This window comes from Syngnathus floridae, chromosome 3 (assembly GCF_059516105.1).
Source record: "Syngnathus floridae isolate MCC-2025c chromosome 3, RoL_Sflo_1.0, whole genome shotgun sequence".
In the NCBI taxonomy this organism is placed as follows: Eukaryota; Metazoa; Chordata; class Actinopteri; order Syngnathiformes; family Syngnathidae; genus Syngnathus; species Syngnathus floridae.
The window spans coordinates 21,077,691-21,094,844 of record NC_142415.1 but is presented as its reverse complement, the minus strand read 5'-3'; the positions used below and the strand labels follow the sequence as shown (position 1 = coordinate 21,094,844).

At 39.6% G+C, this 17,154-nt stretch overlaps 1 protein-coding gene and 1 long non-coding RNA gene across 12 annotated transcripts in view; one reads left to right on the top strand and one right to left on the bottom strand.

Annotated features, from left to right (window-relative positions):
• Positions 1–17,154, bottom strand: part of LOC148401080 (uncharacterized) — a 154,735-nt gene that overhangs the window by 121,980 nt on the left and 15,601 nt on the right. The gene's annotated exons all lie outside the window — the stretch shown is intronic.
• The window catches only part of pcdh9 (protocadherin 9), a 104,255-nt gene that overhangs the window by 79,034 nt on the left and 8,067 nt on the right, over positions 1–17,154 (top strand). For 2 of the 8 annotated variants that reach the window (XM_088371339.1, XM_088371338.1), the window contains one exon: positions 916–991. In XM_088371339.1, the coding sequence (XP_088227465.1) occupies positions 916–991 (76 nt within the window). Of the gene's footprint in view, positions 1–789; positions 992–14,603; positions 14,672–17,154 lie in introns of all 8 variants that reach the window. The other 6 variants (XM_088371337.1, XM_088371336.1, XM_088371343.1 and 3 more) reach the window with 5 other exon arrangements.

Sequence of the window (17,154 nt, the reverse complement as noted above, 5' to 3'; positions counted from 1 at the left end):
CTCGCTCTGCCCACAAAAGGTTAGCTGGAGGCTTGGGTCTGGACTTATGAAAAAGCCGCAGGAAAATGTCATTAGAGCTGGAGGCAAAAGACAATCAAAATTAGTCGTTGGAAATTCAATCAAGTCGGCTTTAAAGATTGTGTGTGCGCGTGCTGAGTGTGTGAGTGCCCGCATACCAATAATTACCAGTTCCTTTCTCCGTCAAATAATTTTGTTAACTCCACTTTGACTTTGCAAACCCAAATCAAACCGACAACACCGAGTAAACCATTTTATGACGTGCTAACACTTTGCCACGAGTAGCTTCGTGTTGTACTCTGTTAATCATGTCTGCTGTTACATACACACATTTTTTCCCTTTTTTTTCTCGTGATGAGTAATTTCCTTGCTAATATGGGTTGTCTCACTGTGCAGTGAAACGTGACTGTTTTGCGTTTATTAACACCCCCCCACAACTATAACACCAAGTCTAAAATCAGCCGTAAATCTGAAACTGCATCGTTTTATCAATGTTTAATTATTAATAATTAACCAATTTTCAACCCCTCTTCTTACTGAGTCTAAATTATCCAAGGCGACGTATTACCAACTGCAGCACTGTGAAGTAGCATGCACAAATAGATATTCATTATATGATAGTTATTTAAAAAATATATATATATGAATAAAAACAAAAAAAAGGCAGAAATATTGCAAAAATAGAAATTAATTTTATAATAATTAAAAACTAAAACTAAAAAAAGGCAGAGCACTAACATGGAAGGCTCTGTTGTGTGCTCTTGGTTCTAGTCGCAGCGACGCGTCACGTTTCACCTGCCGGACGGCTCCCAGGAGAGCTGCAGTGACAGCGGTCTGGGGGAGCACGAGCCCGTTGGCAGTGGCTCCCTCCTCACACAACCTCTCCCTCTGGTGCAGGCGCAAGACGACTTCTACGAGCAGGCCTCCCCCGACAAGAGAACCGAAGCAGACGGCAACTCTGATCCCAACTCTGGTGAGTTTCAGCATTTGGTGTCCAAACAGATTTTCTGATCTTAGCATATTCAACAAGAGAGCTCCAGCTTGTGATAAAAGTGTGAGAAAATAAAAAGGGACTTGAAGAATACAAGACGTGGTTAAGAACACAAGTATGATTTCATTTGGAACTACTCAAGTGGGTTTCCAGTGTATACATGAGCAGGTCATTCATTTCTCAGTTAATAAGCCAGACATGTTGGTGCTTCCCAAGAGCCAACCTGGGTCTCCCGAAGGCTCTTCACCTATTTGTGAAACTCATTGGATTTATTTAGAGATGATTTCCCAGTAGGAAGTCGAGGTGCTCTGAAGATGTTAACTTTCTGCTGGGGATGTACATCTCCGACCCACTTTTCTCATTTTATCATTAAGTGGCAAGGCGTGCGTAGAGATCAAGCGCATCGCCCCAAGGTCGGTGGCAGGTTGTGTTGCGAGGGCGGAGGAGTCGGCGCCACGGAAAAACGAGGAGCATGAGTAAACGGGGGGGTGCTCTTTGACACAATTGTCGGGGTTCTAGTTGTAGTTGACACGGGAACTAAAGTGAGTAATATGCTGGCCTCTTTGACTCAGAGTGTTTTTAAAAAGCATCTGATGATTTGAATAATGAATAATCCATACATGGCACGTATCGCTCTGTATTTATAGATAAGCAGGATAAGTCATATGTAGAGCATTCCTCTTGTTAGCGTTTCCCTCTATTGTTTATGTCCCTTTTGACCTCACGTCACAAGATATTTTTCTTCCTTCTAAGTCAGACCGTTTAAAAAAGTCAACTTTTTTGAGGAATTGGTTTTAGAAGAAAAAAAAAATCCGAAAAGCATAAACATTAGAGGTCGTCGGCAACAAAATAGGCTTCGAGCACATCTCTTCACTCAGGCTATTCAAAAATTCTGAATGTGGTGTTCTTAGGTACGTCTGGCAACGTCTTAGGAAAATATGAAGAAAAAGCAACTAACTTTCAGTTTGCACAACAATTCACAGGCACTTGAATACTGCAAATAAAAAGCGGACATTGTTTTGGAAATGACTAGACTAATAAAAAAAAAATCTCTATTAAGTAAATAATATAGGTGGAAACTAAATGAAAAAGTTCCCCTTCAAATATTTCTCAATCAAAGAAACAATATTTGAATGGTTCAAGCAGACACAATCCAAGTGAAGAAAATCGAAAGAGTTAAGACAGAAAACCAAGCTGACATTTTCCAAAGCTGACCTCTTAAAGTATTTGGGCGCCCTCCCGTGACAAGGACACCAACAGCATCATGCCAACAAGAGGGACACTTGGGTTTTGAAGGAGTCAATGAAGTGAGCAAGGAAACTAAATACACACTGGTTAATTATTCAGATAAGAACACAAGTGCAGGTAAAAAGCTGAAGCACTGACGCAATGGCTCGCCATTGTCATGCTTTAAAGCATTTCAATCTCTTAGTTAACACAATTCAGGGAGTAAGCTTTTTTTTTTTAATAACAGACCCGAGCAAGAAATGTAGTCCCTTCACGAATTTGAATTATAAGCATTTATCATGCAGCGCCATAATATTGATGTAGACATAAACAAATGATAAAAGCCACAACGGACATGAGTTTATTACAACAATCGTGAATCAAATACCCCGTTGCCAAGAAGATATAGGCGTGCTTGATGATCTATAAAACATCTTTAAGCATTTTTACTCTGTCCACTGTTGGATGTGAAAAGTCATTTTAATGACGCTTGGATGTCAGCCAATCAAATGAGTGAACGTTGAATTTGAGTTAACCTGCCACCTTACGGCATTTGATGGCTAGACTCAACCGACATTTTCAAACTCCTACGCTTTCTTCTTCAGGGTATATCAAATTTACAAATGAGTCCACAAAATATGACAAGGCCATTATTTAAGACAGTTATAATGTCAAATCAGTCCTGTAAGAAATGCGACAGAGAAACTTTTTTTCTTTAGGTACTTACATAACGAAAGACGTATAGAGGCAATAAAAAATCTTCGTCAGCATATTTGCATTTCAACAAATACAAAATTCATAGTGATCTGAGCAAAAGACTGCATCTACTCATCTATAATGAATCATATTTACAGTGAACCTAGAGATGAGTCAGCACGCCGCATCTCGACACTTCCTTTCGTTAAGACACAACAGGGGGAAGATGTGTTTGTGCTGCACTACTTCCTTGCACACGCCGGCTGCTTTTCAAGTGTGCTGTCTGCTCTCATGTGTGGTAATTAGTCTTTTATCTGCAGAAAGTTAGAACATCCACAATGTGGTATGAAAATTCAAATGATATATTGTAGTTCAGGGGCGTCAGACTTTTTTTTGTCACGGGCCGCATCATAGTCACAGTTAAAATTGTCAACCCAAATAAATGTATGTACGTCTCATATTGTATATATAGAGACATAGAGATTAATAAAAACTGTTCAAATATTTAAAATTTAAATATTAAAATCAAATCAAATATTTAAAAATAAAAAGTATTTAAAAAAATGAATGGTAATAAAAATTGCTAACAATATCTTTTTTTAAAATGAAACCAATTTGAAATTTTGGAATTGCCATATAAATTTGATGGACAATTTGTCTTCGAGGGCCACCTAAAATGATGTGGCGGGCCGTAACTGGCCCCCGGACCTTGACACCTGTGCTGTAGTTGAATCTTTGACAGTATAGATGCCAAGTAACAATTACAAATAAAGAAAAAATGCCTGCCAACAATCAGAAAGCAAATTTATTTCATAACTTAAATGTATGAAGTTACTTTTGAGGTGTGGTAGGGCAGCAAGAAGTTGAATGTACTCAACTGGCCTCTATTGACATTCTCCCAGTTCTTCCACTGATGATTACAACCTCCACATTATTGATGTTGCAGTGAACTGCAAAGACGTCAAACCTCTTGAGAATGAGCGATGTGAATATTTCATCCAAGCAGTTGTATGATATATGCACAGAGACAACGAGGTGACTGAAACGATGCAGAGGGAGAGTGGATAAGTGGTCAGGTTGTTATTTAAAATCGTATATTACAACTCCGCCTTGAGAAGCTGTCACTGTGCTTGCTAGAAAAGGGACACGTTTGTTGAAAATGCAACCATTATGGCCATTACTCACATGAATATTTCAAATTCATCGCTCACAGTCATGTATCATCATACAGGAGGAAAACATGCACCCGATGTGTCTCTATGGCAGAAAACACCGGAACACTAACTACATCTGGCAGGTTAGCCAGGAAAAAAAAAGTTATGAGATGCAAAATGTGTTCGGCTACAACTTGGTACTATGCCGCAGATAATACAATAAATATATGAAATTTATGTAAGTTTTTTTTATAAAAAAATTAAATAATTTATAATGAAATAAATAAAAATAAATAACCTTTATTGTCATTGTAACCACACAGTACACTACACGTTAGATTTAAAACCTAATTGTTGCTTTACAGTTGGAAATGTGAACGCCGCAATGGACTTCTGTGGGAAATCTGTGCTTGAAGAAAGAAAAAAAAATCTCCCCCTTACAGCTTGAAATAGACTACAGTGTAAATAGGAAATGTTTTCTTGGAAACACTTTTAAGAATGTGCTTTTCAGTCAATGGGATCATACTGATTTTGGATAGTGGTTGCCACAAGAGTGGAGACATGTCTGAAATACTGAACTCTTTCCCGGCAGCCATGTTGTTATTGTAGTTCACACGTCTTTCAACAATTTAGGAGGAACAATAACAGGCTGTCAGTTTGGCAGGCGTACGACCCCATGCAGCACAATTGCTACACACAAGTGCCACTGATTCGTTTTCCTGTGATTCATTTCAGTTTGGAAAGACAATGCAAGAGCTTTAGATTCTTCTTCTTCTTCAAAAAAAAAAAATAAGCCAACTTTTTTTTCCACTCATATAATTTTCTTTAGATCATACATCAGGAAGCGGTGTTAATCTCTCCTCTCTATTGGCCTCTGTAAATATGTTGCCCTAGGATACAATGGGCTTTAAAGGATTTCTGTCTCCAAAGAGAAATTAGACAGGTGCTTGAGAAGCCAACTAAATGGAAATGCTTGCTGGAGCATACAGGCGGAAGCGGGGTGCTGCTGTCAACCAGTAAACATCGTCTCAAACTCGCCTCGGTCATTATCGCTCTAGTCAGTGCCAACAGCTTGGGTGAGCAGACGGGGGCCTGATGAAGAGCATCCTCTAAGATGATTAGTCACAGTAAGGAGAAGAAGAAGATTCCTAGGAATGTGGGATTATAGTCGACTCTTTGGTCCCCGGGAGAGTGGCAAAACATAGCAATTGGCAAGAAGCTTTTTAATAACTTGCAATTAAGACAAACTGTTGACTCCAAATCAAGTCAATCCAATTGACTAGATTAAAGACTGATTAAGGTAGTATCGTTTGTTTGTAGAAGATGAATGGAAGATTGTTTCTTCAGATTGTAAAATAGGAAATGTTTTCTTTCCAAATCTTACATTCTTTGCCATTATAATATGTGTTCTCTAGTTGTTACGTGATCAGCTTCTCTTGATGCTAATGTATTTGCCATTATGTGGAAAGGACGATGCTGTTTATTATAAAAGTTAAAATGATCAATTATTGTGAGGCCAGAAAAATCCAATAATGGACTCCAATTTAAAAACGTGCTAATTTAACTGGATGATCTTGTCCATCAAATGTAATTTTTACAGAATTACTGACCACCCAGCCATAGCTAATATTTCACATTTTCTTGTTGTAAGAAAGAAATTAATCCTTCGGGTATGTATGGTAAGACAACATTGTATTCGGGTCACCAAAGTTTCACTCAGACTGGGCTCCTCAACATTTCGATGTTGTTATTCTTACAAAGAACTTTATTGTGCTTTCTATATCATCCTTTACGCCGATGAATTTATCTCAGTGTGGCAGACTCGGTGGTAGAAATTAATCCTTTGCTATTGGTTGGCACGAGGCAGACCATTTCAAAAGTGCTGATGAAGGAACATGAGCTAAATTCTGATGCTGATGCTCATCTGCCGTTATTTTGCTTGCCTTTGAAGAACCCTGTAAGTGTTAAACATAATCTTTGAATGCAAAGACTGAAGTTGATTGCATTAAATAGCCACTTGCAAAGTCTGCTCAAAGGTAAAATACTCTTTCTTATTATTTAGGAGATTATGATTTGCCAAGAATGACAGGTTACTTGTCATTTTTTTGTCGTGACTTATCTGCTATTGTTCAAAAATAATACAATAGAAAAAAAAAACAATGCTATTAACTATTAATGCTTTGCGGTCACATTGCTCGAACTTGTTGGATTTTCATTAAAATTCAGTTATTCTGATTGATGAATAATTCTATACACAAATATGCACACATACACACACACACATTGGTAATGCTAAGTTCACAGAAACATTTTTCAAATGCTGTTGATGCGGTAAAAGTGCATGCAAAGAAACTTTTTGAAAAACAAAATTGTCGGAGGAACTCTTCTCTTTGCAAGTTAATTTAAAATACAAATTTTAACGAGGGGAATTTAGATGATTTAGATATCCTGCTGATAGCATAGGATGAGTGAGAAGTGTTTTAGTTTGACAAGGGCGTGGTCTCGCAAGGACGGTGAAACTTTAGTTTTGGAAGCCATGCACATGCAGGCACCCCTAAAAATGGCGAGAAAGATAATATCGCATTGAAAATACTAGATGACAGCTGAATTCAAGGTGAGCCGACAGGGCATGAAGTAATCACTCAGGGAGTCAAATGCATTCTGATCTTGTAAGTGATGGAAGGCAAAAGGTCAGTCGCAGAGCAGAGCGCATTTGAGGGGAGAAAAGCTTGTAAAAGCTTTCAGCGTGAATTTCAATGACATTTTTCACACTTTGTTTAGTGTAGCGAAGGTGTGTATTTGAAACACGGGGAAACAGGTCTTGAAATTGAGTTATTACCGTTTACGGTATCGCGGCCCTTCGTTGATTATCACTTAACCCGTCTTGGCGCTGAGATCAAATGCCGTGATAACAAAAATGTGCCGATTAAAGGCTATATGGAGAATTTATGCAGAAATATAACATTATCTCGGCTGAACCTGTTTGAGAACCTGAGGAGAAAAAGTCATGTTGTGAAGTTCGCCTGAAGTGACAGCTATCGACTGAGTACAAACGTGTGTTAAACGTTCGATGTTGTGTGAGGATTATAAAGACACAAAAGTTCAGGGAGGATGTTGAGAGAACATGTAGCTGAGCAACTGTTGCTAAGAACACGCAACCTCAACTCATTCAATAACGATGTCAAAGATGGGTTGGCAGTGAACGAGTTCATGTAGCGTGTGTAGCCAGCCATTAAAGAGAGTTCTCCCAAACTATGAATTGTCTTGCGCTGGCCATCTCGTGTTACTAGCGATCCACCGTGCCTCCCTGCTGTGTCCTGCTTGAACCTTAAAAGCGTGAGCTAATCCCTGAAAATGCCATCCAGAGCTTGACAAGTCACCCGTTGCTTACTGGTGTGGAATTTGCCACTAGGTGAGAGAGATAGCCTTTAATCTTCTTCCATTACAACCTTCCCATTTTGCATGCTAGACAGACTTAACCAGATCAAGTGTGCGACATAGTTGGCAGAGGGCAATCCCCAAAAAGCTGAATACAACATTTTCTTTTAGTTTAAAAAGTCAGCTTTTTTTTTTGTCTTATGATATAAAACGACTATCGTAGTAAACAGTAGGCGGATTCTGATTTGCATAACAGGTGGTAGTAGAAGTTCCTCTAGACATGAGACACCTGGAATGTCTCAGATAAAGTCCCTCGATCTTTAGATTTAAATGTCATGATTGACAGCTGTCTCAAATGCCCTAATGCCAAGTAACGTTCACATTTCAGTGATATGACAATGACATTTTACACAATTAATTACAGGTGGAAACATTGAAATGGATGTGTTGGGCTGTGCCATTTGGGCAGAATTTTAATGAGAGTGAAATTGTCTATAATTTGAAACATTTATCAAAGTTCGAACTCCAAAGCGGACTCTGTCAGTGACAAATCGTGTTCATCTCAACTCTGAAATTAATTAAAAAAAGAAAAAAAACAGGGCTGGTTAGCACTGTGATAGCATACATGTACAACATAGGTGTCAAATTAAAAATTGAGTTTACTTTTAAAAAGTTAATTGCTAGCAATTTTTATTTACATTACTTTTTTAACACTATTTTAACCGTTTTGGCCATCCGAAGAAAACTACGTTCACGATGTGGCTCTTGACAAAAACGAGTTTTTGTGTTTGCGTTTTCATCTGAATTCTACCATCAAAGTGATTCATTTCAATATACGGAATATTACAACCCTAATGAGGAAAAGCGGTTTTGAAAAGAAGATGGATGGATGATGTAAGACGGCGTGTGTGGGAGTAAAGCGCTTGAAAGAGCCCTCAACCCTGATGTTTCATTGATATTCTGTATCCCATTAAGGAGCTTTAATATAAAAGACTTTGGTATTGTGTGATCAGGTGGTTGATCAGTCAAAATGATGAGCGTTTGTGCTATTCTGATGCATTAATTAAAGATCTGTGACATGTCAAGTCCAAAGCAAAGCGGTGGCTTCATTAAAGAGAACCATCGCAAGTTGGTTGGCTACACCCCTTGTAAGTTCAACCAACTCCATCTTCAACCTTCCCATATCAATGAGCGGATGTTCATAGGAAGTTCATGTTTGAAGCTCCAATGCATATTCCAAGCTACATCAAAAAAATCAGACCAATTTCCTTTAATATGGCAACAGCTTACAGCAAAAGGAGCTTTCACACAAGTCCCAAGTGTCTTAATTAATATTTATATTTGTCCAATGCCTCAAACTTTGCCTTCAAGCTTTCATTAAATTATCATAAGTTAGGGGCCCGGTCGGGCTTTTCTGTGCAGTGCTGCTCTCTTGCACAAATATGTTACACCATGGCATCCTCAAATCCAACCCCACCCCAAACATTTTTTTTGAATGACATAACACAAACAATACCAACAAATTGGGGGAAGGGTGTAAAAAAAAAAATGCTTAGCCCACCCTTTATTTTGCATTGGCCAGTGATGTGGAAAGTTGCCTTTGGCAGCCCCAAAACCTTTGCACCCTAAGCATTACATTCTGCACAATTAGAGGCCATCCTATGAGCTATCTGACAGCGTGACCAGGAGGTGCACAATACCTTGTGCTCTACACAGTGTTGCTAAATGCAAGGCAGCTATGATAATTAGTGTTCCTAGCCAGAAGCTCCTCACTGGCGTCTCACCCCCGCACTGACCCGGGGAGATTGGAAAGACGCCTGCTGGCTCCCGAGGGACCGAGCCTGTCAGGTCTGTCACTTCTCCCATGACACGGGAGTGAGTGGAGGTGTTTTAAATGCCAAAAAGGAGCCCCTTTCCACAGCCCTCGTCTGGTGCCGGAATAAAAGTCCTGTCTGTCAGCGCCGTGTCCCCTGCTCTCGAGAGCCTGAAGCAAAAAGCTGAAGCTAATTGTCCAGGCTGAATTACCCCGCCGCCAAGGAACAAATCCGATAAGATGACGTGACATTGTTTCCGAGTTAACTTGAGCCCGGTTATACCGGAAGATGTATTTTCATAGGCCGCCATAATGCGAACGGGTCGTCGCAGCGATGGAGAGCTTTTGTCACGTTGCGCTAATTTGAATTGATTTTCAAAAATCGTCAAGAACGGGATGACATTTGCATGCAGGCAGACTCGAGATCGAAGATAGCGAGCGAACCGACTCGATGCCGATCTGCATAATGATATTTGTTTGCTCTGTGTTTGTTCTCCCTTTGACACCGAGCTCAAAGTGATGAGATGCAAATTTCATGGTTTTTCGAATGAGAGGCTCACGCTTCAGCTTTCTCAAGTGAATAAGAAGTCAAGTCATCCATGCTAAGTCGAGAAAATATTTTCAGCAGACCTGCTGTATACAGCTCACAGCAGATGATGTATTTCAAAGTCACATTTGAACAGAAAGCAGCTTTTTACCTGCGTTCAAACTGGAACTTTGCTTAAACACTCGCCTCGGTGCTTGAATTCTAAGGCAAGATTGAATTTCCTTATTTTATGCTCAGGGGAACAAGCAGCATTTTCTTGTGTGTCTCTTTGTTGCCATTTCATAAATAGGCCCATCAAATAGGCTGCTTAAAAAACAGAATACACAAATGGAGAGGTTTCGGATAAAAATAAGATTTTTTTTTCCCCCACTAGAATAAAAAACATTTTTTTTAACATGTTCCTTTTTTTTAAATATACATTATGATATGTTTTGGAATGTAGATTGCAGTTAACTATTAGAAATAGTAACTTATATGTGAGGGGACGAGAATTTGGAATGCAACAATTGCCGGAAAGAGAAAACTATTTTGGACTAAACTCATCCTATCATTGAAAATACTTTCCATTATGCAACCAAAAAGTGGCTTTGTTTATTTTATAATACATTCAGGCTTTTTGAGCTCTTTATGGACCAATTTTTGAAAAACAATATCTTCTCATTATACACATCCTGTATTTAAGTCTTCTCACAGTCGAGTGCAGGAAAAAAAAAAAACAATCTGCATGGATGGACCAAATTACTGGCACTGCAGAGCAACAAGTGTGAATGCGTGAAGTTTGAAATCACTTCATACTTAATAAAAGAGTCTTCAGTGCAATGTGCCTATGGCGGCTTAACTTAAACAACTGCACATTGACACTAAGGTAAAGATGGTTAGCTAAATTTAATGGAGCCTCCAACTGCACATTAGAACTAACTTTTTTTTTTTGTAAATGACTTCTCGCCGAGGAGAACGAGCCAAAGTGCACAGCGAGTCATGATGTAAGAAGAGCAGCAGATGGGTTTGCAGAAGAGAAAGAGAGTCAACCTATCGTATCAGTGGGGCCATATGCGACTTGGATAGCATCCCAATCCGTGGTGCGTAAATAAAGCAGATGTTTGCTTGACGATTGCTGCACTCTAAAACCGCAACAGAAACTTCAAAGTTGAAAAAAACAAAAAAGTCATACAATAGCTGGCTCCAAAACAAAACTCATTGTTTTTTAATGTGACTTCAATATGATGAGTAATTAAACGATTCGTACTTCATAACTTTGCGGGAAAGGTTTGAAATGAAGTGACATTTAGTACGGTTATAGACGTTAATGATATGAACTGGGTTGGCAGTGAAAGAGTTAAGTGACAAGCCCTCACATTTGTTGACAGCTCCGAGTTAAGGCCCACGATGTCACACGATCAGCCACGATGCCCCCACGATATGACTCAGTTAAAAATGGGTCGTTGTGACCTTTCCCTTGGGTACGAGAGCTGTCTGGAAGCGAAGAGAGGACTGTGGCTGTTTGCGTTGCGGCCATTATGTTATTTGCGCCGCGTATTCAGCATTCATAACGATTTAGTGCCAAAAGCTCTGTGACTCACTATTTTTCTGAGGATCAGGGCCGACAGGTTAAGCAATGGCGACATTAATGCCGAGTAACCTCTCGTGTTGTCCTGATTGCGCCCGGCGGTAATCTTTGTTTTTCTTTTAGAACATGAAAACGTTCATAAAACACTTTATCGGCTCAAATAAATGGGGTCAAGATGCTCATAAATGGAAATTATGGAAGCTGAAGACTGCGGTAAAAAAAAGAAAGCGAAAGCGACAGCTAGTTTATGTCTTTTCACAGTCTGGTGTCATTTCCACTTGGCCTGAAATAGAAATTATATTGATATTTCACAGGGTGGATGTTGATGTATGTCTGATTGCCCTTGAGGGACTTTAGCTCCCCTTTAAATTAAGACTTGGAATAATCAAATACTATGAATTTTTATTCTTCTTAATCATGAAGAGGATGTGTGGGGGAACAGCAGAGCCAGAGTTGATTAAAGTGCGGCAGAGATTCATTGAATCTGGCTCAGAGCTCAAAGGAGTGGTTTAAATAGGAGTTCATTTAACAAAATGTTACGTTCTTAATGGCTAGGTAATAAGACGGTCTTTATCTTTTATTGAAAAAAGTGGAGTCGTCTCATAGCGTGATGTATGCCTCTAAAGGGAGCTTCTTGGAGAAAAGGCAGCGGGCTAGAAATATCATGAGAGAGATCAAACATTTGATCATGACTCCGCTTACCTGCAGGCTCGGACTAGAACCGACACTTGGCGCCACAATAAATCGTTTAGTCTGAAAATGACTGTTTTATGCGTGTTCAAAGCGGAAATGGGATCAATGACAGTCAAGTTCACACACACCTCGCAGATGTTCTCTCGGAGGCCAAGAGTGTCGTTATTGGAATTGCATTTTAATGCACTGCGAAAACAGCAGAAAAAAAAAGCCATTTAATTCTTTACGCCAAACTTTATATACCGTAGCAGTTAATATTTTAGTGGCATATATGTCACTAAATATCAAAAGAAAATAATTCATCACACAGCCAACAACGTTATTCATTCATTGCCGATCACACGGAAGGTGTTGCCTTCTTTCCCAATTCCCAAAGATGACCAAGACAAAAAGCCACACTAAACTTCCAAAATATCGAAACTCTCTCATATTCATCATCAGTTTGATCTGCTTTTGCATATTGGCAGCATATGATGCTCAAAGAGTAATCCATCAATCCTTGTTGTGTTGGCATATGATGAAAGGTGGGGATTATATAGGTCAATCCTGATGCCCTTCTATTCTAATTACCTGGTCTATCTTCCTCCACAGCTCGCTATTCTATACAAACCCTCCAAACCTTGCGTTATTTACACCAACTTGACATCTATTGTTCCGGATATTCAGGCTGCTTTTGATTCTAATGAATTGCGCTGGAGCTACGAGGTCGAGTCTTAAAATAAATGCAATTAGTAATGCCAAAGGCCTTACACACAACCTCGTGTTACTCTTTGTACTCTTAATTACTGCTATGCGGGTCTCTTCTAAGGACAATTTGCCCTAGCGACTTGTAGCCTGACACAAAATGCTGTTTGAACCGCAGTCGGCTGCAGCCAAACACTCGGAAGGATGCAGGAATGTCGTAAAGTCCAACAAAATGGTTGTGCGCTGATTTTCTGTTGAGTTTTCAAACAAACCACATTGCCTTTTAGCAACGAGTGGGATTCTTGGTTCTGAAATATTGGGCTGCATGCAGCAGTTAAAACTCTTTAAGCAACGGATATCTGAACACAAATTGTGCAGCAACACATGCAGATCTACAATTTGAATTTCGTCACCCTAGTGGCCAAGATGGCGCCCAACGTAGCGATTGAACGATTTAATGGCATTTACGTTCATTTAGGGTTAAAATGATTTGAGATCATGAAACAGATTAAACAGATTTCGCAAACTAATCAAATGCGTACTGCAAACGCAGCAGCCAACCTGCAACATCCACGTTAAAAAAAAACAATCACCTATGGGCATCAATCGTCTGCCGCTCTTCTCACGTCACCACATCCCAAGGATGAAAGCAATTATTGCACCGCAATTAAATCCACTAATGAATTCACTGGCTGCTCTGATGCGACGGTTCAAGTGTCATCTGGATGTGTTTATGGGTCATGTGAAGTGAAGGGTATGAATAGCAGTGAAGATTTTATGCATCTCTTGGCACACACAGGACGCCCACCCTAGGCCACCAAGGATATAACATCCAGAGTAATGTCATTTAGACCTTGGCGAGCTTCTTGTGGCCCACTCAAGGGACTTTCTCGCCTCCGCAACGTCTCTCTCTCTTCTCAATTCTCGCCGCCCTCTGCCTCTTGTTTTCCTTCACTCCTTGGCAGCCTTGCTGTTCTTTTTCCTCCCTCCATTTTCCACCTTCTCCAAAGGCCACTCGTTGTGCTTTTTTTCCCCCCCCTTTTATCCCCATCGCCCCTCGCTTTGGCCATCCTGCCTCCCGGAGCTCACCCCGGCCGACTTACTGTATGCTGTCGAGCGTCATCACACAAAGCGGTGGCATGATCCAGAAACCCCATTAACACTGGGATTTCACCCAGAGATTATTTAAGTGTGGCATGCCTGCCAGGCAGCGTTGTTCTCTGTAATCTGGTGAATAGAGTAGGACTCGGGGAAGAAGGGATTTGCAAGAGTTTCAAGGCTGATTGGGTTCTAGAATGGATACAAAATGGGCTTTTAGGCATTTTCAATATTTCAGTCCCATATGGAGTTGGATTTAGGTCGTGGGGGCAATAGCACAATGTGTTCAAGAGAAGTTGAGGTTAAGTCCCCGGCAGTATGATCCCATTCTTGACGAGCTATGTATTCTACGGAGGTTTGCAAAGTAATTTAATTTGAGGTAATTGTAGCAAGGAGCCGTAATTAAAATAATTCAAATGCACGCCATTTATAGAAGAGGGAAATGAAAGGATAATAAGGCCGATGGCTGTTTCCGCTCGTGGCCCATACGTGGCTTGCCTTTCATTATCATTCCTTTGTAAGTGCATCTAAAATCACATTTCTTCACGTGTCACAGGATTGAACGTCGGATAAAAATAACAAACTTAAGACAAAGCCAACGATGACACCTTTCATCTGACTGTTTAATAAATATTACTGTCTTGGGGACTCGTTTCTATTTTGTTTATAGTGACTGTCACTGTTGTTTTCCCACTTGTGCTTCCGGAAATACTGCTCGGCGTGTCTCGGGGTGATAGCAGAGTGTGTCCTCGCCACCGCACGGTTGGTTCCCTTCTCACAGCGGCAGAGGTCTTTGACCCAATCAGTAAGTCAGAGTGCCTGCTGATTTTTTGACATTGAGAGGGGCACAGACAAAGCTACTCATCAAACATGGGATGATTGAGGGGATTGGAGGAGGAATGCTTTTGGACTGAGGGACGCTTCCAATTTACATGCTGGCCTTGCTGTGTCAGACTCAGAAATAGAGACGATGATAGTTATTGACACCATCTAACAATGGAAACTATTTTTTTTTTTTACGGTAGAGAAGACATTTTGAACAGCTCCTGGTATGGATCTGTATTTGTATCTCATGTTTAAAGATTAACATTAATAGCCATTTTTTTCTCCGACATTAGGAAAACTAAATATTCTTGCAAAAGGCCACATTTTCTTTCTTTTTTGATTTTATTTCATCAAGTGGTTGCACAAAATGAAATCATCTGCATCCGGATACATTTTAAAGTAGATGATCAACTTAAAAAGAATTATTATAAATAAATAAAATATATACTATAGGTTTTGAAATATTTTCAGCATTACAAAATGGAGATTTTGTATATATTATATTTCACACTCAAATTTGCATGAATAAACATCCAAGTTTGCATCATTCTAAAAAAAAGAACATTCTAATTTTCAAATATTTATTGAAAAGAGGCGCAAAAGTTTTGCTTTTTGTATTCTGGTCAGCTGCCTTAGATAAATATGGCTTCTATGGTCAGCGGACCAATCTCATTAAGGACAGTAAAATGCCGTAAACTAGATTGCTTCCACCGTCTCTCCTCGATTATAGTCTTCTTGGTAATTAAAAGCCGTGTTCACACGCCATGTCATTTCATGAGTTTTGGCTGATGGTGAGGGGAGCGTTCCAAATGGAAGGAACCGAACCGCTTTCATCCTCATGTTCGCCGCTTAGCAGTGAGCGTGCATGCTGGAACGAGTCAGTCCAACAGGGAAGAGTCCTGATTATAGGCACAGATGTAAGGATTTAGGAGTGCTCAATGCTGGCATTTACACAAGGCGGCATCATAAAAATATTCTCATACTGGGCCCTCAGAGACACAACCAAAGCACATAATCCTCCAGATTAGTGTGATTGATTGTTTCCTCCAAACAGGATTTAAAATAGCAAGATAGTTACAATCTTCCCCGTGATTGACTGCCGAGCAGCGCCGGGCGAGTCAGTCGGAACAGACGGCGGCTCACCCGACGAGATAAAGGGCAAGAAAAAAATTGAAGGAGTATCCTTCCAAGATGATTTTTTTAATGTCGGGACTCATAAAATGCAGGTCAATTAACAAGTTCTTACCCCCTGTGTCCTTGAGTTTAATATTTACCTTTCAGCAGATGTTTCCGTTATTTGGAACACCCTCAAAAAAGACGACCTCGACGAATGCACAGCTCGCATTTGATTTTCTTGGTTTGAAATTTCAAAGGTATCACCTGCTGTAATTGCCTGACTCAGGAATCTATAAATCATTCTTCACTAAGGTCATCTTGTAATTTCTTGCCTAATGTTGGCATTTATTTTCCTAGCATGCTCTCTTTTTCACATTTAATCTTGCCAGGTCATTTGAAAGATTAATTGCTGCCATCCTCAAAAACAACAAATTAGTTACACACGTCCTGACATTAAACGTGAGCACAAGCGCACACATCAATACCAACGCGGTGATAGGGAGAAAAAAAAAAAAAAAAAGCTCCATTGCAGATGAAGCTATCAGCGATGTGCCCTTTCCCAATCAATCACAGAAAGCGTTAAACCCTGTAAAACGGTCCTGTTTTTCATGCAAGTTCATTTGAACAAGTCTGCAATTTGTGTTGAAATTAAACAAAATTACTTCCCAGTATTGTTGCACCCAGGAAGTCATTTAAATGTCAAATGAAATCCATGTTTACAATTAGTAACGCCTTTTATTTCCTGTGCTCCAAAATGTGATCATGATGGCTGTTAATTACAAATTTCCACTGGCTGTCTATTTATGACTCTGTTCCAATCCATGTAAAAGGTAACTGCCACTTTTTTACTTTCCATGCTTGGTCTTAAGTGTCACTCCTCATTTCTCTTCTGCACTCGTGTCAGTTTATGGCTCAGGAGTCTCATTGTTTAATTACGTAGTAAACACAGAGGCGATCGGAAATCCTTGCGACGTAAACAATGATTGCACGACCCCATTTAGAGGAACACAAAGCAGTATTTAATTCATAAAATCAAAAAGATACTGTAGATAAATTACAGATTATTATGCCTATTGAAACAACCTTCGAACCTCAATTCCCTTTTTTTATGATTCTTGATTTATTAAAATATTGACTATTTTTTCCACAACTGTTATAATATTTAAATTATAGATGAGTAAATTTCCATTTCTTGGTCCCTTAGGCCAAAGTTTGTGGTTTGTTATTATGAATATAATATATATAAAGATAGCGTTTCAATTTTGTTTTTATGACCATTTTGAATGTGCCTTGTGGTCATTTGAGACAGCATCAATGCTCAAGGGCAATTTTGGAGAGCTCAGCACG